Below are 19,942 nucleotides of genomic sequence, written 5' to 3' on the forward strand. Positions count from 1 at the left end.
ACGAGGCAATATCACCCGAAGGTGATGAAAATTGCTTCTTGGGGAACAAAACAATAATCTTACTTTGTCAAGGTAAAAAGCAGAGATAGTCATAAAGTATGTAAACAGATATATGGTATATCCCTACTGTTAAAACTTCTTGAGAATGATTAGAAAAAAAAATGTCTAAAAAGACTCCTGGGACGCAATTATGAAAAAAGGTTGAGAAACACTGTTTCTGAGTAAAAGGAATACATTAGTGCATCTAGAGGAGCAAGCATGTCCTCTCGAACCTCCTTCTAGAAGGAATGTCTCCAGAAGACACTTGACACAGAGGTCAGTTTCCCCTTGACTATAGTTTTGTAGCCCATGTTGATTTAAAAGGTAAAAAAAAAAAAAAAAAAAAAAAAAAAATTGTGTCTGCCTAGCTTGAGAAGTTCACTTTTTGTAAATATACGTTCATATTTATATTAGGAGATTTCTGTCACACCTGTAAAAAGTGTCCACTTTTCCTTTCCTAACTGTTGTGTTTGCCACGTACCTGGCAGCTCTGGAGGGCAGCGTGGAATTTCCGGCGGCTGGGGGGATGGGGACATGGTCGGGGGGCAGCGGGGGGACCCGGACGGAGTGTGCAGTCAGAGATCATCCAGTGAGACTTCCTGGCGGATGTGGTGGTGCAGGGCAAGAACTAGAACCCAGATGTTGTTCTAGAATAAAAACAACCATTGCCACAGGGCCAGGAAATATTTTTATAAATTTCGGCTAGTGCTTCCTCGAGAAGTGAAATACTGACTCTCCAAATATCACCCGCGGCCAGAGGCTGGCCCCTCCCAGGTGGGTGTGCCCCTGCAATTATTTTAGGCTGGTGGATAATATCTGGTTTCTAACATACTCAATGGAGCATGAATATTCATGTTGGTCAAAGAGTAAAAATTCAAGAAGAAAAACATTCCATATTCACGTGTGTCTAAAATTCCCTGCGGGTCGGGGGCGGGGGGGAACTGGATATTTACAAGTTCGAATAAACTGGGGACCAGCCATTGAGCCAGAGAAGGATCCTCCAAGCCTCCTGGGGATTCCGCAGCAGCCTCCTTCGAGGCCTGGTTACAAGGGGCAGAGTCACACCCTTGTGTTTAGCCAGGGACACGTTTGGATGGAAAGCAGGACCCCAGTGCCTTCTTTGTTTCTTGCCACCTAAGATTCAGAGAAAGCTGGGAAGTCTGATGCCTCTCAAGTGCAATGACACACCCCAGTAAACAAAGCCCTCTCTCAAATTAGCAGCTGAAAAGGCTAAAAGGGGATGTAAATAATGTGCAGTCAGAGGGCCCCCGGGTTGGATTGAGGGGAGAAAGCTCCAGCCTTTGCTAGGCTCAGGTCTGCTCTGTCTGTAAGGACATGCAAAGACGCATGCAGAGGCGTGTGGGTGCTGTCTATCGGGCCTCCAAGTCAGAGACAATTAAACACAGATGATTAAGACCGGCGTTTGAGGAGGATGTACATACAGATAAACAGGCATCACAAAGCTCTTTAAGAAAGCAAAATAGAAAACAGCGGCTTTTAGATTTTACATCAAGGGATAAAAACATAGCATGTCAGACACTGCGAGTCGTTTTCAATGACATTTTATTTTTCGTTGTCATGGGTTAACTTTCGAGCCTACTAGAAGAATACCATGATTATAGTGAATAAAAAATATAGATGGTAGAATAAAAATATTAGGTTATACTAAGTTAGTTTTTTTTTTTTTTTTTTAATCATCATCCACAATGATTTTTAGGACTTGAGCTTTGGGAAAAAAAACCAAGAAAACTTAATTTGGGTTTTTTTTTTACACTTCCCTCAGTTAAACGTTTAGAACACATATTGGGAACCATTTGCGGACACGTATTACAATAAACAGAAGGACCACAAAAATTAAAACAAGTTCTAAAGACCCTCATATATACAAACTTCTGTACAGAATGAGCACAAGAAGAATTCACCCAATTAAAACCATCTCCTGTGGTCTACGTATTGTTTTTCAAAAAAGAGAGAAAATTGATCTGCCTATACTCATTTATTTTTCCACTTGATCCCAGTATTTTAAATGGTGTCTCCACTCCATAAATTAGTAACTGTTCAGTAGTGGAGAAATACGCTATTTTAAATTATACCAAAGGAAATCAGGAACTTCCCTGAAAGGGCTGACCTTCGTTGCCTGATAGAAGTTGAAGGGACACTCAACCAACAAAAAGTCACACCACCAGGTGCAGCCAGGAGGGTCTGAGAAGACATCCTGCAAGGGCCAGCCAGGGTTTGGCCTCGAGAGATGAGGGTTCCTAAGCTGTTATTACACAGTTCTGCAGTGAAGGCCTAAGCTCTCTTACTGCGCTCCACTCAGGTCAACCGGCCTCTCTGCTAATGTGTCATTTGGCACAAAAAGAAAGGACTTCTGGGCAAGACTCAGGCTCTCTCAAGACGGACACACTCAGAAGCTTCCGACTTTGATAAACATAAAAGCACGTCCCAGGCCCGTATCCACCTCGCTCCCCAGTGCTAAAGCCCTCCCACTCAGTGGCTGGAGACGAACTCCTGTTAAGGAAAAGCAATTGCACTAAACATCAGACATCACAGGCCCAATGAGGTAAACGCCAGACGTGGGAGAAGATGCGGAGGGAGAGGAAGGATACCAGCTGGCTCTCTGGCGGGCGCTGCGCATTCACTGCACGATCCCGGAGTCCACTGAGGTCTGCTTGCGCGTCGTCTTGGGAGGCGGTGGCGGCGGGGTCTTGCTGGGCAGCGGAGGGGGGAGATGCTGGAAGACAGAAAATGGGGGAGACTCCAGGGGGGGTCTGAGCCGGCAGGGGGGGCGCGGTGAGGGAAAGTCGACCTGCAGCCCTGGGCGGGAACTGCCCTCTCCTCGTGACTCCGGGCAGGCAGGTCGGCCACGCTCAGGACCGCGTGGCTGTGGCCCTGGCCACTATTTCACACGTAGTGTGACCAGCCCCTGAGACGTGTAACCGCTGCTGTTGACCTAAGGGCCCCTGGAAATGGACCGGGTTCAGAAGCGGGCAGCTGAAATGGTTAAGGACAAGTGAATGTGGGCAAAGCAGGACCCAGGCCAGCCAGGTAGCCTGTGGCCATGTCACAGCTGAGCCTCCCGGGGTGAGGACCACCCAGAGGCCCCTCCTCATGACCCCTGAAGATGCCCCGAAATGGTTCAGGGACAAACAAGTCCTTGGAGATGCTCTCCATGGGTGGGTGGCTGAGAGGCCTGCTTTGCTCTCAGAAATGGGAAGGCCACATGAGAGAGGGTCAAGCAAGTGGGCCATGGTGGCACCTGCGGCCACCATCCAGGTGACCCGTTGACAAGGCAGTTTCTCATCCACAGTCGCTTCCCAAACTGTAAACAGAGGAGGATGAACAAGGCTGGGGGGTGTTTAAGTTCTTCATGAGGGGAGCACGGTTTATCAAGAAATGGGTGCAGCTGTGCTCTAATAAAAGTTTATTTACAAAGACAGGCGCGGGCTGGACGTGGCTTATGGGCCACAGTTGGCCTTAGGTTCTCAAGAATGGATTTACGGGCTTCCCTGGTGGCGCAGTGGTTGCGAGTCCGCCTGCCGATGCAGGGGACGCGGGTTCGTGCCCCGGTCCAGGAAGATCCCACGTGCCGCGGAGCGGCTGGGCCCGTGAGCCATGGCCGCTGAGCCTGCGCGTCCGCAACGGGAGGGGCCGCAACAGTGAGAGGCCCGCGTACCGCAAAAAAAAAAAAAAAAAAGAATGGATTTACAACTGTAACGGCGATAAGAGAAACGGAATGTACCTGTCAGGGTGTGAATGATGGAGGGCAGCTGGTGGCCTTGCTCTTGGTGGGCACGTGACACGCACAAGAGGTCAACGTGTGTTGACCACATGCATAAAGCAATGAGTGAACAAATGAACGAATGAGTGAATGAATGAGCAGAGGAACAAATAAACAGATCAGGACAAGCGGGCACATGCCACAGGCAGAACAAAGCAGAAAGAGATCACAAAGCACTGGCCTCTAACTAAGGCTGAGAGCGCATTGTTAACAGCCTCTCAGGGGAGGCTCACGTTTAGCTCAATGTGAGAAAAGAAGTTTCAAGGACAGAACAGTGACAAAGCCGTGTCTTGACTCATTGCCCAACTTTCCTCCTGATTCTGAGACACACGAATACTAAAGTGATCTAGGGCTTAAGAGAGAGAAGAGAGTCAATGTGGAAACACAGAACTGATGTAATGATATTTAGACACCGTAACCAGGCAAGTAAAAGAACAGACTTGTAAATCTTTTTAAGCTGGTAAGAACGGTCAAAAGAAATACCGATTTCTGGCTCTGTTGAGGCGTTTGTTTGCTGACACATGGAAGTAAACAGTGTGGGCCGGTGTGCGCGGCGCGGAGCCAGGCCGCGGTCGGAACTGCCCTCTGGGCCAAAGACGTGCATGGTGGGCTCATCACCACTGAGCGGCTCGGGAGCTCGGACTGCTGGTCGTAACAGGCATTTTGAAAGAAACGACAGCTTAAACTGGCAACAACTAGACAGAGAGTTGACTACAAGCCCGAGGCTCATCAATGAGAGTGACAGGAGGACATGTGTCAGCCCCCATGGAGGGCGAACCGATCATTATCCCACAACAGCTCTTGGGGCCCGAAAGGGAGGCACCCCTGGAAACCCAGCTGCTTCCAGAGATGACACCCTAACCCACAGGCATGCCTCCTGAAGGGGTATTCACACTGCAGGTACGTCATACAAGACACCGAGAGCAAGGCGACTTGGGTAATTAATCTCATGGAACTCACACCCCTTTATAAATGGAGCCGAAGCTTGTGCATGTTTGTCCTTCCTCCAACAGCAGTGGCAGCAGTAACTCAGAGGATGTGTCCCAGAAACCGAGACCATCAAATGTTGCCCCTGAATTGGTTTGTAACAAAAATGGACTTGCTTCACACTTCCAAGTTCAGAATTTTCAGTGTAGGGAGACCTGGGGGACATTCTTGCTTTTCCGATAAAATAAAGATATGAAAATCAAGATGGTTAACTAAGCTGTTAAGAAAACAACACTTCAACCAATCAACGATCTCTCTCAACTCCCTGCATCTCTTTTTATTCTAACCTGTTGTGAAACTCGCGGGAAGGGTCAGACTTACATTTCCTTAGTTGCTACAAACTGTTCCAGCTTCCTAAAAAGCCATCATGGGGCACCGGGTCCCTTCTCCGGCCGGTCCCCCATCATGGAATCTCGAGGGACAGAGGGCTGACCCGAAAGGCACTGCAGCCTTGGAAGCACGAACCACCCCTTCAGCACCAAAGAGGAAGCCCCACCGCTTGTCTGGTTTTCTTATGCAAGAGGAATAATCGAATAAATATACTGTCAATAAATCCCCTCTTTCTTCTGCTCCTCTCACAAGAAGATAATAAACTTGCAGAAAGCTCAGTGAAAAAGTCTCCATTAAAAAAAAAAAGAAAGAAAAAAGAATGCAGGATTTATATTGTTTTAGAAGGGGGAAAAAACACAGCTTGCTGTTATGAAAAGAATCGTGGCCACATGACTACCTCATGTCTTCGATGTTCTTCTACAGGAGTTCTGCTGCCATATAATTACGTTATAGAGGCTGACCAGCTGCACGTGTGATCGGGGATATTCTACTCCTCAGCCTGCATGGCTTTAATTTCATTAGGCTGTGAATAGTGTGGCTGGGGGAGGGATGAACCTGGATGCGATCACCTGGCGCTGCTGGGTCATTTCACGTGGGCACGCGGACCTCTGCACGCAGCCGGGCCAGTGAACAAAGGAGAGGCCTGTGTGACAGCAGCCTTAAGAAGCAGGAGAGAATGCGGGGGGATCTCAAAAGAATGTTTCTAGAGCTGTGAGCCGGTAACAGAGGCACGGGTTTAGGTGTTTTTTTCAGGCTTTTAGCTGACGTTTGCATAAGTAGGCAGGCCCAGAGGCCAGAGCAGTGAGCACATCAGACACGATTAATGACGGTCTCCGAGGGGGGACTAGCCTGGGCACCAGTGTTGACGAGGGTTCGAGTTGGCAGAACATGCTTGTGGCAGCCAGCACCCCGAATCTAAACGGGGTGGGGTAGGTTTCAGGGCTAGAGGTGTGGCTAGGGATGGGTGGCCTCGGGGAACAGGGTTTGCCCAACCTTGCTTCTCCTTTGCAGATTCTGTGCGGCAAATGCCTGTCCCCACCCGGGAGTGGCCGGTGCGAGGGTGGGGCTGCCTGGAAGAACTGCCGGGACCTGGGCTTCTCAAGGGCGAGGCTGGTGTCCAGGAGCACAGGCCCCCGACCACGTGTGGCATCGGCCGGCTTCTTAAAAAGTCAGACAAACCTCTTCATACAAAAGCTACTTCTCAACACCACACTTTCCTAAGAAGTGCAGTGAACTCCAAGGTCACGAGAGTGGCCCTTCGATCCACTGGCTGGAGTTCTTCCCCCTTTGCCTCGTCCTGAGGGACCCATGGGAAAGTGCGTCCCTGCAGCGAGGACACAGAACGACAGACCACACGCGCCGGCGTTCCATCCACTGTGACCTCTGCTCGGAATCACATCTCGGCTTGCCCAGAGTCAACACGCTAACACCAGGAAGGAGGGGTTTGTACCTGGTGCGGAGAAGGATGTGAGCCACCCACGCCCCGAGTCCTGACTTACCCTCTGCTGAGGAGGAGGGGGCGGGGGGCTCGGCAGGCCTGTCAGGTCCAGGTTCTCGGTCAAGGCCCCGTAGTCTGCGCTGGTGCCTTTGAGAGGCAGAGGGGGCGGAACCTCAGCCACGTCCAGTCCAGTCATGCCATTCAGCTCCAAACCTGGGAAACAGGGTGGATCAGAGTCAAACCCACATCCCCAGCAGGCGTGGACGCACACACGGCGGCTCTGTGCTCTCTCAGGGGTGGCAGGGAAGCGGGAACCCCTTCTCCTCCCAGAAATGCTTGTCAACAGGGCACAGAAGAGAGCAGAGAGGGGCAGAGGAGGCCAGGGGTGGCATTGCCTCCGAAGGGCATGCTCTAGAAAGAGAATACCAACTGTCACGTGATGTGTAAAACCTGAGCTTAAAGGACAGATCAAACCACTGGACAAACAGCCATGTCGACCTGGGACCCTTATTTATTTCATTTACTGTTTATTTATGTCCTTACTACTTATCTATCTATTTATTGATTTATTTATGCATGCTGTGCCTTGAGGCCTGCAGTATCCTAGTTCCCCGACCAGGGACCGAACCCGGACCCTCAGCAGTGAAAGCACAGTCCCAACCACGGGACCGCCAGGGAATTCCCAACCTGGGACCATTCTGATCCCTCCTAGGCCCCTCTGCCTTGGAGCCATCTACACAGCTTGGGGTCACGAGGACTGTCTACGCCCGCAGTTTTCAGAGCCCAGCCGGGACGCTGCACCAGGCGCCCCGCAGTTAAGAGCCGGGGAGCTTCACCAAAGCCAAGTCTAATAACGCAGCTCACAAGCAGCCTCCTGCCTTTCAGAACTCTCACTCCAGGAAAAGCCAATTGTACGAAACGCAGTTATTAGCTGTGGCAGCCGCTGCGGCTGGTGCTTTAAGTAAGCCAAGGGGAAGTACCGTTTTTAAAGCAAAGCAAAATGGAGCTGTTTTCAGACAGAGGAGTGATCATTAAGGCAATATACTTTCTCAGCCTTTGTTGAGACTCTTAGAAATAATGTGTCATTTATGTTAAAGAGAGAAAAACTGACATTTTTGCTGTCGGATCTCTGTTAAAAGTTTTCCCCGATGATGCATCTGACGAAAAACCCTTCACTAGGCAAGTGCTTCCTAGGAAGAGTTGTGTCAATTTATAAGGAAGTCTTGCAGTTGAATCCAGGGGCAGGAAGGTGGTCTCTGATTGAATGACTGCCCTCGTGACTGGTTGTTTTTATTACGGTATTTATTTAATATTTACCATTGTAACCATTTTTAAGTGTACAAATCAGTGGCATCGGCCACATTCACACTGTTGCACAACCATCACCACTATCAACTGTATCACCCCAAACACAAAGGCTCTACCCTGAAAGTGATAATTCCCGCTCCGCTCTCCCCCCCACCCCCTGATAACCTCGAATCCACTTTCTGTCTGCATGAATTTGATTATTTCAGCTATTTCATATAACTGGAATCATATATCTGTCCCGGCTTATTTCACTTAGTGTTCTCCAGTTCATCCATGTTGCAGCGCGTACCAGAACTTGTTTGGTAACGGCTGAATCATATCTCCTGCACAGGGATTTCTCCGGATGCACATTTCAGTTGATTCATCAACTGATGCGCCCTTGGGCTGTTTCCACCCGTTGGCTGTTGTGAGTGATGCAGCTATGAACATTCACGTGCAAGAATTTGCTTGAGTCCTTGTGTCCAATTCTCTGGGGTAAACGTCTAGGAGTGGGCTTGCTGGGGGTTATGGTGATTCTATGTTTAATTTCAAGGAACCCCTAAAGCGTTCTCCACAGCAGCTGCAATGGTGCCTGTTTTTAGCTACTTATAAAAAAAATTAAAATATTTTTGAAGAAGATCACTGGTTATAGTGCAAGGATGTGAAACTAGGACACACCAGGAGACCATCTCCCTTCCAGAGCCCAGAAACTCGTGGCTCTCTCAGGCTCATTACTGTGGCAGCCCTGACTCGTGACCAGATGGGCCACCTCCAGATTCTGCTGCTCCCCTTTCAGCGAGAAGAAACCAGACGTTGAGGACAACTGTTTGCTGCATAAGCCACTCCTCAGGCTGGTGCTCCCCGTCCCCCCGCCTTTTTTTTTTTTAAGATTTTTTTAATGTGGACCATTTTTAAAGTCTTTATTGAATTTGTTTCAATATTGCTTCTCCTTTTTTTTCTTTTTTGCGGTACGTGGGCCTCTCACTGTTGTGATCTCTCCCATTGTGGAGCACAGGCTCCGGAATCGCAGGCTCAGCGGCCATGGCTCACGGGCCCAGCCGCTCCGTGGCATGTGGGATCTTCCCGGACCGGGGCACGAACCCGTGTCCCCTGCATCGGCAGGCGGACTCTCAACCACTGCGCCACCAGGGAAGCCCTTGCTTCTTTTTTTAATGTGTTTTGGTTTTTTGGTCACGAGGCATGTGGGATCTTAGCTCCCAGACCAGGGATCGAACCCGCACCCCCTGAACTGGAAGGTGAAGTCTTAACCACTGGACCACCAGGGAAGTGCCCCCCATCCTCTTTCTCCGGCCGCCCTCGTTCTGCTGCTGCCCTCACTCCCTGCCACTCTCTTCCTGCCAGGATGTTGCCTCTCTGGCCGGCCTGACTTGAGTGGTGAAAAGCCGGGTACCACTGGCAGTGGGTTCCACAGCATCTGTCCACAATTCACACCAACCCGGAACCTCAGAATATGACCTTCTTTGGAAATAGTGTCTTTACAGATGTATTAGTTAAGAATCTCGAGAGGAGATCATTCTGGATTTATGATGGGCCCTAAACCCAATCTCCAGTCTCCTGTACGAAGAGGACAGAGCACAGAAACACGGAGAACAAGGCCTGGGAAGAGAGGGGAGGGATTGGAGTGATGTGTTGACAAGCCAAGGAACGCCAAGGACTGCTGGAATCCACCAGAAGCCGGAAGAGGCACGGGCAGATTCTCCCTCTGAGACTCTACACAGCAGCAAGGCTGTTGATACCTCGGTTTCAGACTTCGGGCCTCCAGACTGTGAGAGAGTAACTTTCTGATCCTTTAGGCCACCAAGTCTGTGGTGATATATCGAGCAGCCCTAGAAATCGGGCAAAACTGGAAAGTAAGTTCTACCCTTAGCCCCTCAGCACAGCCTGGCAGGGCTTCTTTCCTTCCCATTCCTCCTGGACGCAAAAAGGCTCACAACTCCCCCACCCGCCCCCACGGGCAGCATTATCTGGTGACACGAAATGGAGGACATTCCACATGCGTCTCGAGTTACCCCCAGCACACAGGAGGTCTGGAGATCCGAACGGGCCCCATGCCTTCCTCCCAGGGAGCGCAGGAGCCCAGGACTGGGCTTTGGCCTGATTTGCTTTAGTCCCAGGGGACATTCCCAGGAAGTCAGGTGCTTGTCAAAACTCTCACCATCTGCTGGACAGAGAGGGTGGGTCTAACTTCAGAGACTTCGATCAAGGGGGAGGTCACAGAGCAGCGTCAGGAATTCAAATGTGGACCGTGTCCCACTTACTGGACTGCAGGCTGAAGCTGAGCTTGGCCCTCGGTGTGACCGGCGGAGGCGTGTGCTGGGAGGACGGGGAGGACGGTGACACCGAGAAGCGCCTTTCACTGCCCATGACGTTGATCACCTGGCTCTTCGGTCTCTGGGGCCGCAGGGGACTTATCTACATTAGAGGGACGGAAAGAGCATAGTTAGGATCTGTCATGGGCTGAGTTGTCTCACTGCAAAAATCCCTATGTTGAAGCCCTAATCCCTCAGCACCTGCGAATATGACCTTATCTGGAAATAGGGTCCCTGCAGGTGGTCAAGTTAAGATGAGGTGGTTACAGTGGTTCCTAATCCAATATGACTGGTGTCCTTATAAAAGGGGGAAATTTGGACCCTGACCCATGGACACAGGGACAGCGCCACGTGAACATGAAGGCAGAGATCAGGGTGATGCTTGTACAAGCCAAGTGAGGCCAAAGACTGCTGGTCGACCGCCAGACGCTGGGGAAGAGGCCAGGAGCGGAAGCCCCTCACAGCCTCAGAGGGAACCAGCCCAGCTGACACCTTGATCTTGGACGTCCAGCCTCTGGACCATGAGACAATGAATCTCTGTCGTTTCAGCTGCCCAGCCTGTGGTACTTTGTTACGGCAGCCCTGGCAAACTGATACAGGCTTCACAATAATCTCCTTACCCACTCCGGGGTTGATGTCACATCACACGCTTCCTGGACATAAGTGTAATGTGGGCCATTCAGTGGGGGTGAGAGCACACAAGGAAAGCTCCAAAGGGTCACGAGTGGACTCAATGACCAGCTCAGTGACCGGAACGCCTCAGACGCCTAATTTCTTGGTCTTTCTTGGCAGGTACGTGAAAATCTAGAAACTTACCGAAGGATTTTTTTTATTCATCTCCTGTTTCTTCTCTCATGCTACGCTATTACTGAGTAGGAATTCTTTCCACTTTTCACTGCATTTTTCCTCCCCATCTCTGACTTTCGGATGCACTTGACTCTTCCCACCTAAGCCTTTTCCCGTAACTGTGACATCGGGGTGTTTTATTTATCTATTTCTTACAACCTGGTCTCAGATCACTAGGCCTGGGGGAACACAAGCGGTTCAAAATACTCCCAAGGTAGGAGTCATTAGCAAAGTTATTAACCCAGCTGAGAAGGAGGAAGGCAGGGCTTCCGGGAGGGCAGGGCTCCGGGCCTGCTTCCGGGGGCTTCATTCCTGGGCCTGCTGGTGGGGGTCAGCTGCAGGGCGGTGGGCGGCAGCATGTGCCTCTCAGTGGTCTGCAAAGGCAGGGCCTCCCTGGAGGCTACTGAGGCTGGAAGGAGGGGAGGAAGGCTTAAGCCCTTTGGTAAACGGGGGACTGAGGGGACACTGGCCAACAGGTCGACCTCCAGAACTATACTATGCCAACGAAAGAGATACCGGAGACCAGGTGTCATACCTCATCTGCAGAAACCGATGAGTTCCCTGCAGCTCAAGTGCTGCGGGAGGTCTGGGACAGCCTGCTGAGCTCCGGCTCCTCCTCGGGTGCGTGTGTATAGGGACTGGAGACGGGGATTCAGGGATTGCGTAGGTGCCCCTCCCATCCTTCCCACCCCATCCCGTAAGTGCACATTCTGACAATTCGGGGAGCAGAGGACATTCTACTGGTGAGATGCAAACTGCACGTGGAGGCTGCCCCTCCTGCCCCAGGCAGACTCTGAGAGGCTTAGCTAGAGGTCATGAAATTGTTGATGCAAATTCAGGCAGGAAGCCGAATGCAGCCCCGTGGAGGGAACAGAGAAAACCCCTGCAGAAGCACGAGGAGGCCAGGTGGACGCACAGAGCCGTGCAAGCCCAGCGCCGCCCCAGGGAACGGGGCTACTGCCGCCACTCAGTAACCCTGCCTCTCACAGACCCCACCAGCCCACCTGCTCTGTCCCGCAGCACCTGGCCGGTCACAGGCACACGGAGGCTTGAATAGAAAACTCCAGGTGCCTAACCGGACTCACAGACCTTGCCAGCAGCTGTAACCCGGAGGACAGACTGTTACCGGGGCTGGACAAGAATAGCCAATCTGCCTCCAGCGAGAAGTCAGGAGGCCTAGCCCCTGGAGCTACAGCGGTGGTTATTCTGAGACTCCTCAGAGGCTGACAGCGGGGTCAAGGTTCTGTGCTCTGACCTTGGTGGGTTCTTGTGCATTGGCTGAGGGTACCCCAGGCCGGCCACGGGGGGCGGGGTGCACTTTGTGCCGGAACTCAGCCCATCTTCGCTAGCATCCTCGCGGGAAAGCAGGGCCACGGCGGGGAGGGACAGGCTTATACTGTGATGATGGCTGAGCCTGGCACGTCCTTTCCCTTCTCTGCACGCAACTTAATTCTGTTCAACTCTGCCACGTGGCTCAAATTCTCTGAGGCCCTCAGTTTTAACATCTTAAAGTGGAGCTTGCGTGAAAATGTACGGAAGACTTGCACAGGCTCTGCCCTTAGTAAATATTCAAAAAATGTTGCTGTTCGTTCCCCCACCCAGTGATGGTGTCTGGACTCTAGAGAGAGGGGGGTGCCAGCCAGTCCCAGCGGGGTCGCTGGTCTCTCAACTTTCCAGAGGAGCGGACAGAGCACAGGGGGCGGGGGCGGGCTCGTCAGAAACCTCTGGATCCCACTGCGCCAGGTTGCATCTGGGCACTTAGTGCTGGCCTGTGGCCAGTCCCGCCCCGGGCCCTGCACCCTGGGCCCCTGCACTCTGCAGTCCCAGCTGTGTGCAAAGGCCTCGCCAGGGCACCTGCCTTCATGAAGACTGCGTTGCGGCTCTGGGGTCTCCCTTCCACCTCTAAGCACCCAAGCGGCATGTGACTGCCGGTCTCCATGGCGTGTGGTCTGGATGAAACATACCCTCTGGTATTCAAGATACAAACAAGCAGCGACGTATGTCTTATTAAACGGTGGTCCCACCTGAACCCTTTGATAAGCAACCCTTCAGTAACAGCCGGGACAGGGCATGGACTCCCTGCCCAGGGCAGGCACATTCTTGGCCACCGTACAGGCAAACGTCCATCCATTTTGAGAGGGAGGCAGCTCTAAGCCTGACTTGACCTTTGACGCTGACGGCCTCAGAGAGCCTCTTCTTTATTTTGTCTCCAGTCTACAAATAGCACGTCCTGAATACAGCTCACCCCAGAAGCTGTCCGTGCCTAATTTTGGCCCCCAGACTCCAAACGCTGCTATGTGCTGCTGGGAGCAGAGGCAGCTCCCATCCCCCCAGGCCCAGCCCTGGAAGGAGAGCACATGCTGCTTGGGTTTCACTGCCATCACACAACCCCAGACTCTGGAATGAATGAGATTCCCGGGGATCCATCTTTAATGTCAACCCACCAGCACGTGACACGTTAAGTCCCTGAAAATCCTTCTGAAAGACAGCCAAGGGATTGAGGCATGGAGCACACGAGGCTGGGAGGATAACACGGACCTGTGTACAGCTGGCACAGCCCAGCGGGAAGGGGCTCTGGGACGCTGGCTGAGCAGATTATAACATTCGGGCAGAAACGGTGGCTTAGTGATTTCTGGTCAGGAAGGGGCAAGGGAACAGCATTAGCTGGCCCGTAGTACTGCTCTCAGACAACAAAAGCAATCTGTTCCTCTCCAGAGACGTCTGGATGTCTAATGGAAGCAAGTCCAACTTTGCCGTGGAGCCTAGAACTATGTGGGGCCTGCTGATGGCTGAGGCCCCTGTGGGATGGAGGATGGAGCGCGGGGGCAAAGACGAGCATCTCCAGAGAGATGCAGCTCTCCTCTGTGCCTCTGGATGCCCTACGGCATCAGTTATACAAGGGGAGGGCTGCGAGAGAACCCCGATTTTCAAATGACTATTTCATAGCCAATGCAGTGAAATCCAATTGACAGCCCCCTTGGCTAAATGTGGAGCACAGGCAGGTCCCGGCAGCTACCGCGGAGCGAGGGAAAGCTCCCCGTGAAATTACCGTTTCTGAAAGGATCACAGCCTCAGATTGCTGCAGGGGAATGTCGGTGGGTTTAAATTCTTTATCAAATATCTCTTGATGTTTGCTGTTCCTTTTTTCCTTCTTCTTGTCCTTCTTCTCTTTATCTGGGTCATCCTTGTCTAGCTTGTCCTGGGACCGGGAGTGCATTTTCTTTGGCAGGAGGGGTTCCAGAGCAAACCTAAAGGAAATGGTTCTTTAAATCAATGACGTCTTACTAGGACAGCCACTGCTTTTCGCCCTGCAGCTCCATGTAAAGTCACTCAAAATGAATCAGGTGCTCCCTGGGAAATGCCCAGTTTTACAAGGAAAGAAAGGATTTTAAAAGGAAGGTCAAGGGAGAGTTAAGATACATGTTGCCAACTGCAATGGTTATAGTTTTGAATCTCGATAAAAACAAATTGGAAAAAAAATAGAACACTTACAGGATGATGAGGGAAATGTAAAGTCTTACTGGATATGGGATGATTACGTTCAGGGATTATTGTTGATTTACGAGGGGAGGATGGTATTTGGTGTCTATTTCAAAAGGGAAGCCCTCACCTTTGAGAGAGTCATACTGAAATATTCACGAATGCAATGAGGAGAAACAGGCAGATGCTAACGCAAAGAAGTGTCCGTATCGGTACACAGGTGGCTCCCATTTGACAGCCCTTTGATGGCTCAGTGAGAAACAAGCCAATTCCAGCTTGCAAGGATGTGGAGATGCCCTAAGTTTTTTAGCCGAGAACTGAGCTTGAGATGGAGATTCTGGGTCTCAGCTCTGCCACCTTCTGGTGAGTCTCCACAACCTCTAAGCACCATGGCCTGGATGTCCCCCTTCACAAAATGAAATGGAATGAAAATGGTATTTAAGAAGAGATATGATCTCTTAAGAGAAGCTAGAGTCATACAGTCATATAGGAGAAATAGCCTGTATTGTGATTTCTGATAAATGTGTTTTTGAAACTGTGGTCTACCCATCATTCCCATATGGTTAAGAGAAGCAAAGTGGTCAGCTGAGAGGGTTCACGGAAGCTCCCTGCCCTTGAGCTGCCCAATGTCAGGCAGCCCCTGAGCCCTGCGGGAGGGCAAATCCCACCCCCGTAACGTGGGTTGTCAGGATAAGGGGCCAGGTCCCGAGCCTGCCCCTGGGAGCCCCCAGTTCTCACTGAGACCTTCCAAGCCTGACTTCCTGGGACACCTGGAGACTGAAGTGTCTTCTTCAAGGGGACACTGATTGTAAGAGAAGGAAATCTAGAGAGCCTGTCACATTGCCATCCTAGCTGTGGTTTCTTTCAAACTTCTTTGTGAACGGGACATTGAGAACAAAACCACTGCTCTGAATAAGACCATTCCAGCACCTTGGCTCCCCGACATGGGAGAGGTAACACGGAAGTCAACACTTATTAGATGGATCATTCACAAAACCACATTTCAAATCCATAGAAGACGCTGACTGCTGAGAGCAAGAATCACATCTGCTACGTTTTCTAAAAAAAAAAAGAAAAAACTGGATGGTCAGCAGGATTTGAACAGTAATGGTATTGAATGTAAGCATTGATCGTCAATAGCTGCTAACATCACTGCAAGTGAGAGAGACACGAATGTCCTTCTGAATGGAAGAACCAATTGAAGTCATCCTGTCCCCAACTCATGCCTGAACGTGCACAAGCCTCTAGACGTGACCCCTGACCTGCAGGATATATGAAAGACAGAGAAACACAGTCAGTAACACTGTGGGGGATGCAGTAAGCAAAACCCAGATGACACCAGAAGCAACCTGGAGTTTTCAACAGATAAGTTACAAGGAAAAGAAATGAAAAGAAAAAAGTAGAAGGGGAAATCTATTGATTAAAAGAGAACTAAAGAGATACAGCAGCCCAGCTGCAGAGTGGGGCTCGTATCTGGATCAGTTTCAAACAAACTAAAAAGAAAAAAAAAAAGCCATTTATGCCCCTATTGGAAATTAAAACCAATATCTGATGATAGTATGGAATTACTGTTCACTTTTTACACGTGCTAAAGGTAGTATGACTGTGTTTTTGGTAAATTCTTACCTTTTAGAAATTCACACTGAAATGTTTACGGATGAAATGATAAGATGCCTGAGATCTGCTTCGGAATAAATATGGAAGCGGGAGAGTGTGGGCTAGGGGCTGATCATTGTTGAGGCGGGAGAGTGTGGGCTAGGGGCTGATCATTGTTGAGGCGGGAGAGTGTGGGCTAGGGGCTGATCATTGTTGAGGCGGGAGAGTGTGGGCTAGGGGCTGATCATTGTTGAGGCGGGAGAGTGTGGGCTAGGGGCTGATCATTGTTGAGGCGGGAGAGTGTGGGCTAGGGGCTGATCATTGTTGAGGCTGGCTCATGGCTGGTACAGGGCCTCATTACGCTATTTTGTCTCCTTCGTGTATGTCTCAAATTTTTGCATAATAAAAACTTGAAAATGATTAATGAAATACACCAGTGTTGACTTTGATTATTAAGGCATTTCTGGGCATCTGGACTTTTCCAGTTGGATACACAATAACTACTAAATCAACATCCATTAGGTGTTAAATATTATATCTCTTCTACTATAAACAATAATTTAAAAATCTTCATGATTTTATTCTAGGTTTGGCAGAACTTGGGATAATTAATGTAGGGAAACAAAGGATTAGTGGACATCTTAAAGCTCCGGGGAGAACCTGTGCTGTGAAACCCAGACACATATACAAGGAACCAAGAGAAAGGCTGAGCTTTAAATTTTTCACATTATGAGAACCAACTGCCGACAGGACGAACTTCATTCTGCACGTAACTGGTGCCATCTGAGACCAAAGCCTCATTTTCTCCACATCCCTTAGGTAGTGAAGGGTGGTAACCCCGAGAATGAACAAAAATCTGGACTCTAATAAAGACGCCTTCTAGTTCAAGGTTAAACAAATACGGCTCCAGGGGTGGAGACAATGATTCCCACTCATGTATTCACATGTGCAGGACAGTACTCCTCCATCTAAAACCTCTAGATCACTTTCTGCCCTCACCCCTACGTTCCTGGAAATATAAAAACCTTTTCATAACTAGCCTGGGGATTTACCTGCAGAGAAGTTGAATTAAGTTTCTTTAGTAATCTTGCTCTCAGCGACAAGCACGCTTGATTTAAATACCTCTAAATTGAGGTTTTCCATATGGACTTGGCCTTAGAAGTTAACAGACACTGATAAAAATGACTGTTAGGAAAAAAAACGTGGGAACAGTTTGCCATCCTTCATTGGGTACACTGGTCGTCGGCAACAAAGGGCACTTGGGTTGGAGCTGTCCCTTGAGGCGCTCTGGAAGTTTGTGTCTGTGTGTCACAGGGGTCAGGAGCCTGTGGGTTTGATAGGATGGGATGATGGATTGTAAACCAAACGGGCTTGGACAAACACACAACTGTGCAAACTCGACAGCAAACCAATTAGAAGTTCTTCTCTACTGTTTAAATTGCATGTGACATTTTTTCTTTCTGTATAATCAGAACAAACTTTTCATATATGCTAGTCACAAAACACACCAAAATGTCAATAACGAGGTTCTCTTTGCAGGAGACACAGTGGGAGCTCAATGAAATGTTCACCCGTCCGTTCTGTTCTTGATCCCTTCTTAGTTGCTTTGTGCCATCCGGTGCTCAAGGGCAAAACTGGGTCTCCAAAGAGACCTTGTAGAAAGAAGGTGGCCCTGCCAGCAATCAAGGAAGCCTGCCTGTGTGTGACAGTCCTGCCCTAGCGTGACACCTTGGAAGTGAGCAAGAGATGAAAAGTACAAGCACGCAGCTGGCAAGGAACGCATCACACTGCTTCCGGGACTTGCTGAAAAGGACTGAACGCTCACCTGGAGGTTTTACAATTTGATGGAAACTTCATCCAAAGTGGTACCCAAAGCGAGAAATTTTTCCTCAGAAATTCACAAGACTCTACAAGTCTTAGTGGCACCATGATTGTAGAAGTCTTGGATGGTCTCCATTTCAAAGAGAATTTTGATTTTTAAAAATCCTCTCAGGTGTGATGAAACAAACCCAGGGCCCTGGGTGGCTCCTTGAAGCCCCACCCAAACCTCCCCGGCTGCTGAGCCAGACTCACCCATCGGAGCCTGGCCTGGAAGGGGTGCTGTCTGATGACAGGGACGAGACAGAGGCCACAGACAGAGGCCGGGACGAGGAAGGCATTGTGAAGGATCGGACCATGGACCGGGGACGGCTGCCTCTTCTGTCGTCCAGACTTGAGGGCTGGGTTGGGCAGAGGGGAGAGAAACAGAGAGAGAGAGACTTGTTTGATGCTGTGGCAAAAGGTGCCCAGCCTGGCACGGGCAGACACCTCGGACCAGGTGGCCTTAGCAGCCCGGAATCTAGATCAAAACTGTCCACACTTTCATGAACAGTGCATGTGCTTGTTCAAAGTTGAAGACAAAAACGATGATTATTTGGAGGTGTTTTGAAATCTGATTTGATATTGTGAAAAATACCAGGAGGAACTTTTTTTAAAAATTTAAAAAGCAGTTTTCTCTACCAAGACCACAAGGCATCAACTTGTTCCAGAGTCATAGTACAATGTACTGATCAGAAAATTTAACTTGTAGAAAAATATCTAGAATGTGAAAGAATTTTACAGGATCTTTAGATGAACTTTGTATCTCTGCATGGTGACAAACCAAGAAGATCACTAAAGTATACGGACGCATAAGGACTGAACTTCTCTAGACTAAAATAGGACGCACCTGCTGCTTAATTAAAGGTGGATTTCCTCCCCTGCCAGCGACTGGTACAATGGATTAGATGGATCCATGGCTGGCGTTGCTAAAACTCCTCCTCACCAGAAAGTGGACCAGCGATGCATTCTACAGAAGAACGGTCTCTGGACAGAGTTTTCCATCGTCTCTTTGTCATGTCATACTATTGTACATTAACAAAATAAGTGTCACTGAAATACAGCACATGTCAACACCTAATTAGCTACAAAATGCTAGTGTATCTGCACCCCGAGCCAGATGTTGGCACATCTGGGATGGCAGCTGCAGCAGAAGCTCCTTTCTTTAACCTGAGGATGTGGAAACCAAATTCCTGTAGGGCATTCCCTCTCGGTGTGGCTTCAACCTCCCTAAAGCCCATCCCCACTCCACCAAAGCTGGTGTTTCATTCAGCCCATCACCTATAGAAGACCTGCCCGGGACCACGGGTGATTACAGATTGTACAACACCATTGAAAAGACGGTCTGTTTCTTAAATATTTGTTTTGTCCATGAAATACTATTTGATCTGTACACTATCTCTTCAAGAGTAAAAGGTTCAACAGATTTGTGGTTGCCAAGGGGAAAAGGAGGGATGGATTGTGAGTTTGTGATTAGCAGATGCAATCTATTACATACGGAATGGATAAACAACACGGTCCTACTGTAGGGCACAGGGAACTATATTCAACATCCTGTGATGAACTATAATGGAAAAGAATATGAAAAAGAATGTATTTATATATATATATATATATACGTATGACTGAATCATCTTGCTGTACAGCAGAAATTAAGACAATGTTGTAATCAACTACACTTCAATAAAATAAAAATTTAAAAAAATAGTAAAAGGTTCAAAATTGCTGAAGAACAGTGTAAAGCAGAAGCTGGTAACTGTTTTCTACAAAGGGTCAGATAGTAAGTATTTTAGGCTTGTGGGCCATAAGGTCTCTGTCCCAAGCATGAAAAGAGTCATAAACGGTACAGAAGTAAGTGAGCACAGCTGTGTTCCAATAAAACTTTATTTACAAGAACAGGTGTCAGGCCATAGTTTACTGATCACTGGCTCAACATGCAGCTGAAATCTGCCAGCACAGAGGGTCTGGTCC

At 49.4% G+C, this 19,942-nt stretch overlaps 1 protein-coding gene across 1 annotated transcript in view; it reads right to left on the reverse strand.

Moving 5' to 3' along the window:
- Positions 1-2,677: 2,677 nt before the first annotated feature.
- The window catches only part of DOCK1 (dedicator of cytokinesis 1), a 474,607-nt gene continuing 457,342 nt past the window's right edge, over positions 2,678-19,942 (reverse strand). The window contains exons 39-43 of the mRNA XM_065894212.1: positions 18,188-18,333; positions 14,088-14,286; positions 10,142-10,295; positions 6,637-6,788; positions 2,678-2,773 (exon numbers count right to left, since the gene is read on the reverse strand). Coding sequence (XP_065750284.1) covers positions 2,678-2,773; positions 6,637-6,788; positions 10,142-10,295; positions 14,088-14,286; positions 18,188-18,333 — 747 coding nt within the window. The remainder of the gene's footprint in view (positions 2,774-6,636; positions 6,789-10,141; positions 10,296-14,087; positions 14,287-18,187; positions 18,334-19,942) is intronic.

The sequence above is a fragment of the Phocoena phocoena genome, chromosome 16 (assembly GCF_963924675.1).
Source record: "Phocoena phocoena chromosome 16, mPhoPho1.1, whole genome shotgun sequence".
Lineage (NCBI taxonomy): Eukaryota > Metazoa > Chordata > Mammalia > Artiodactyla > Phocoenidae > Phocoena > Phocoena phocoena.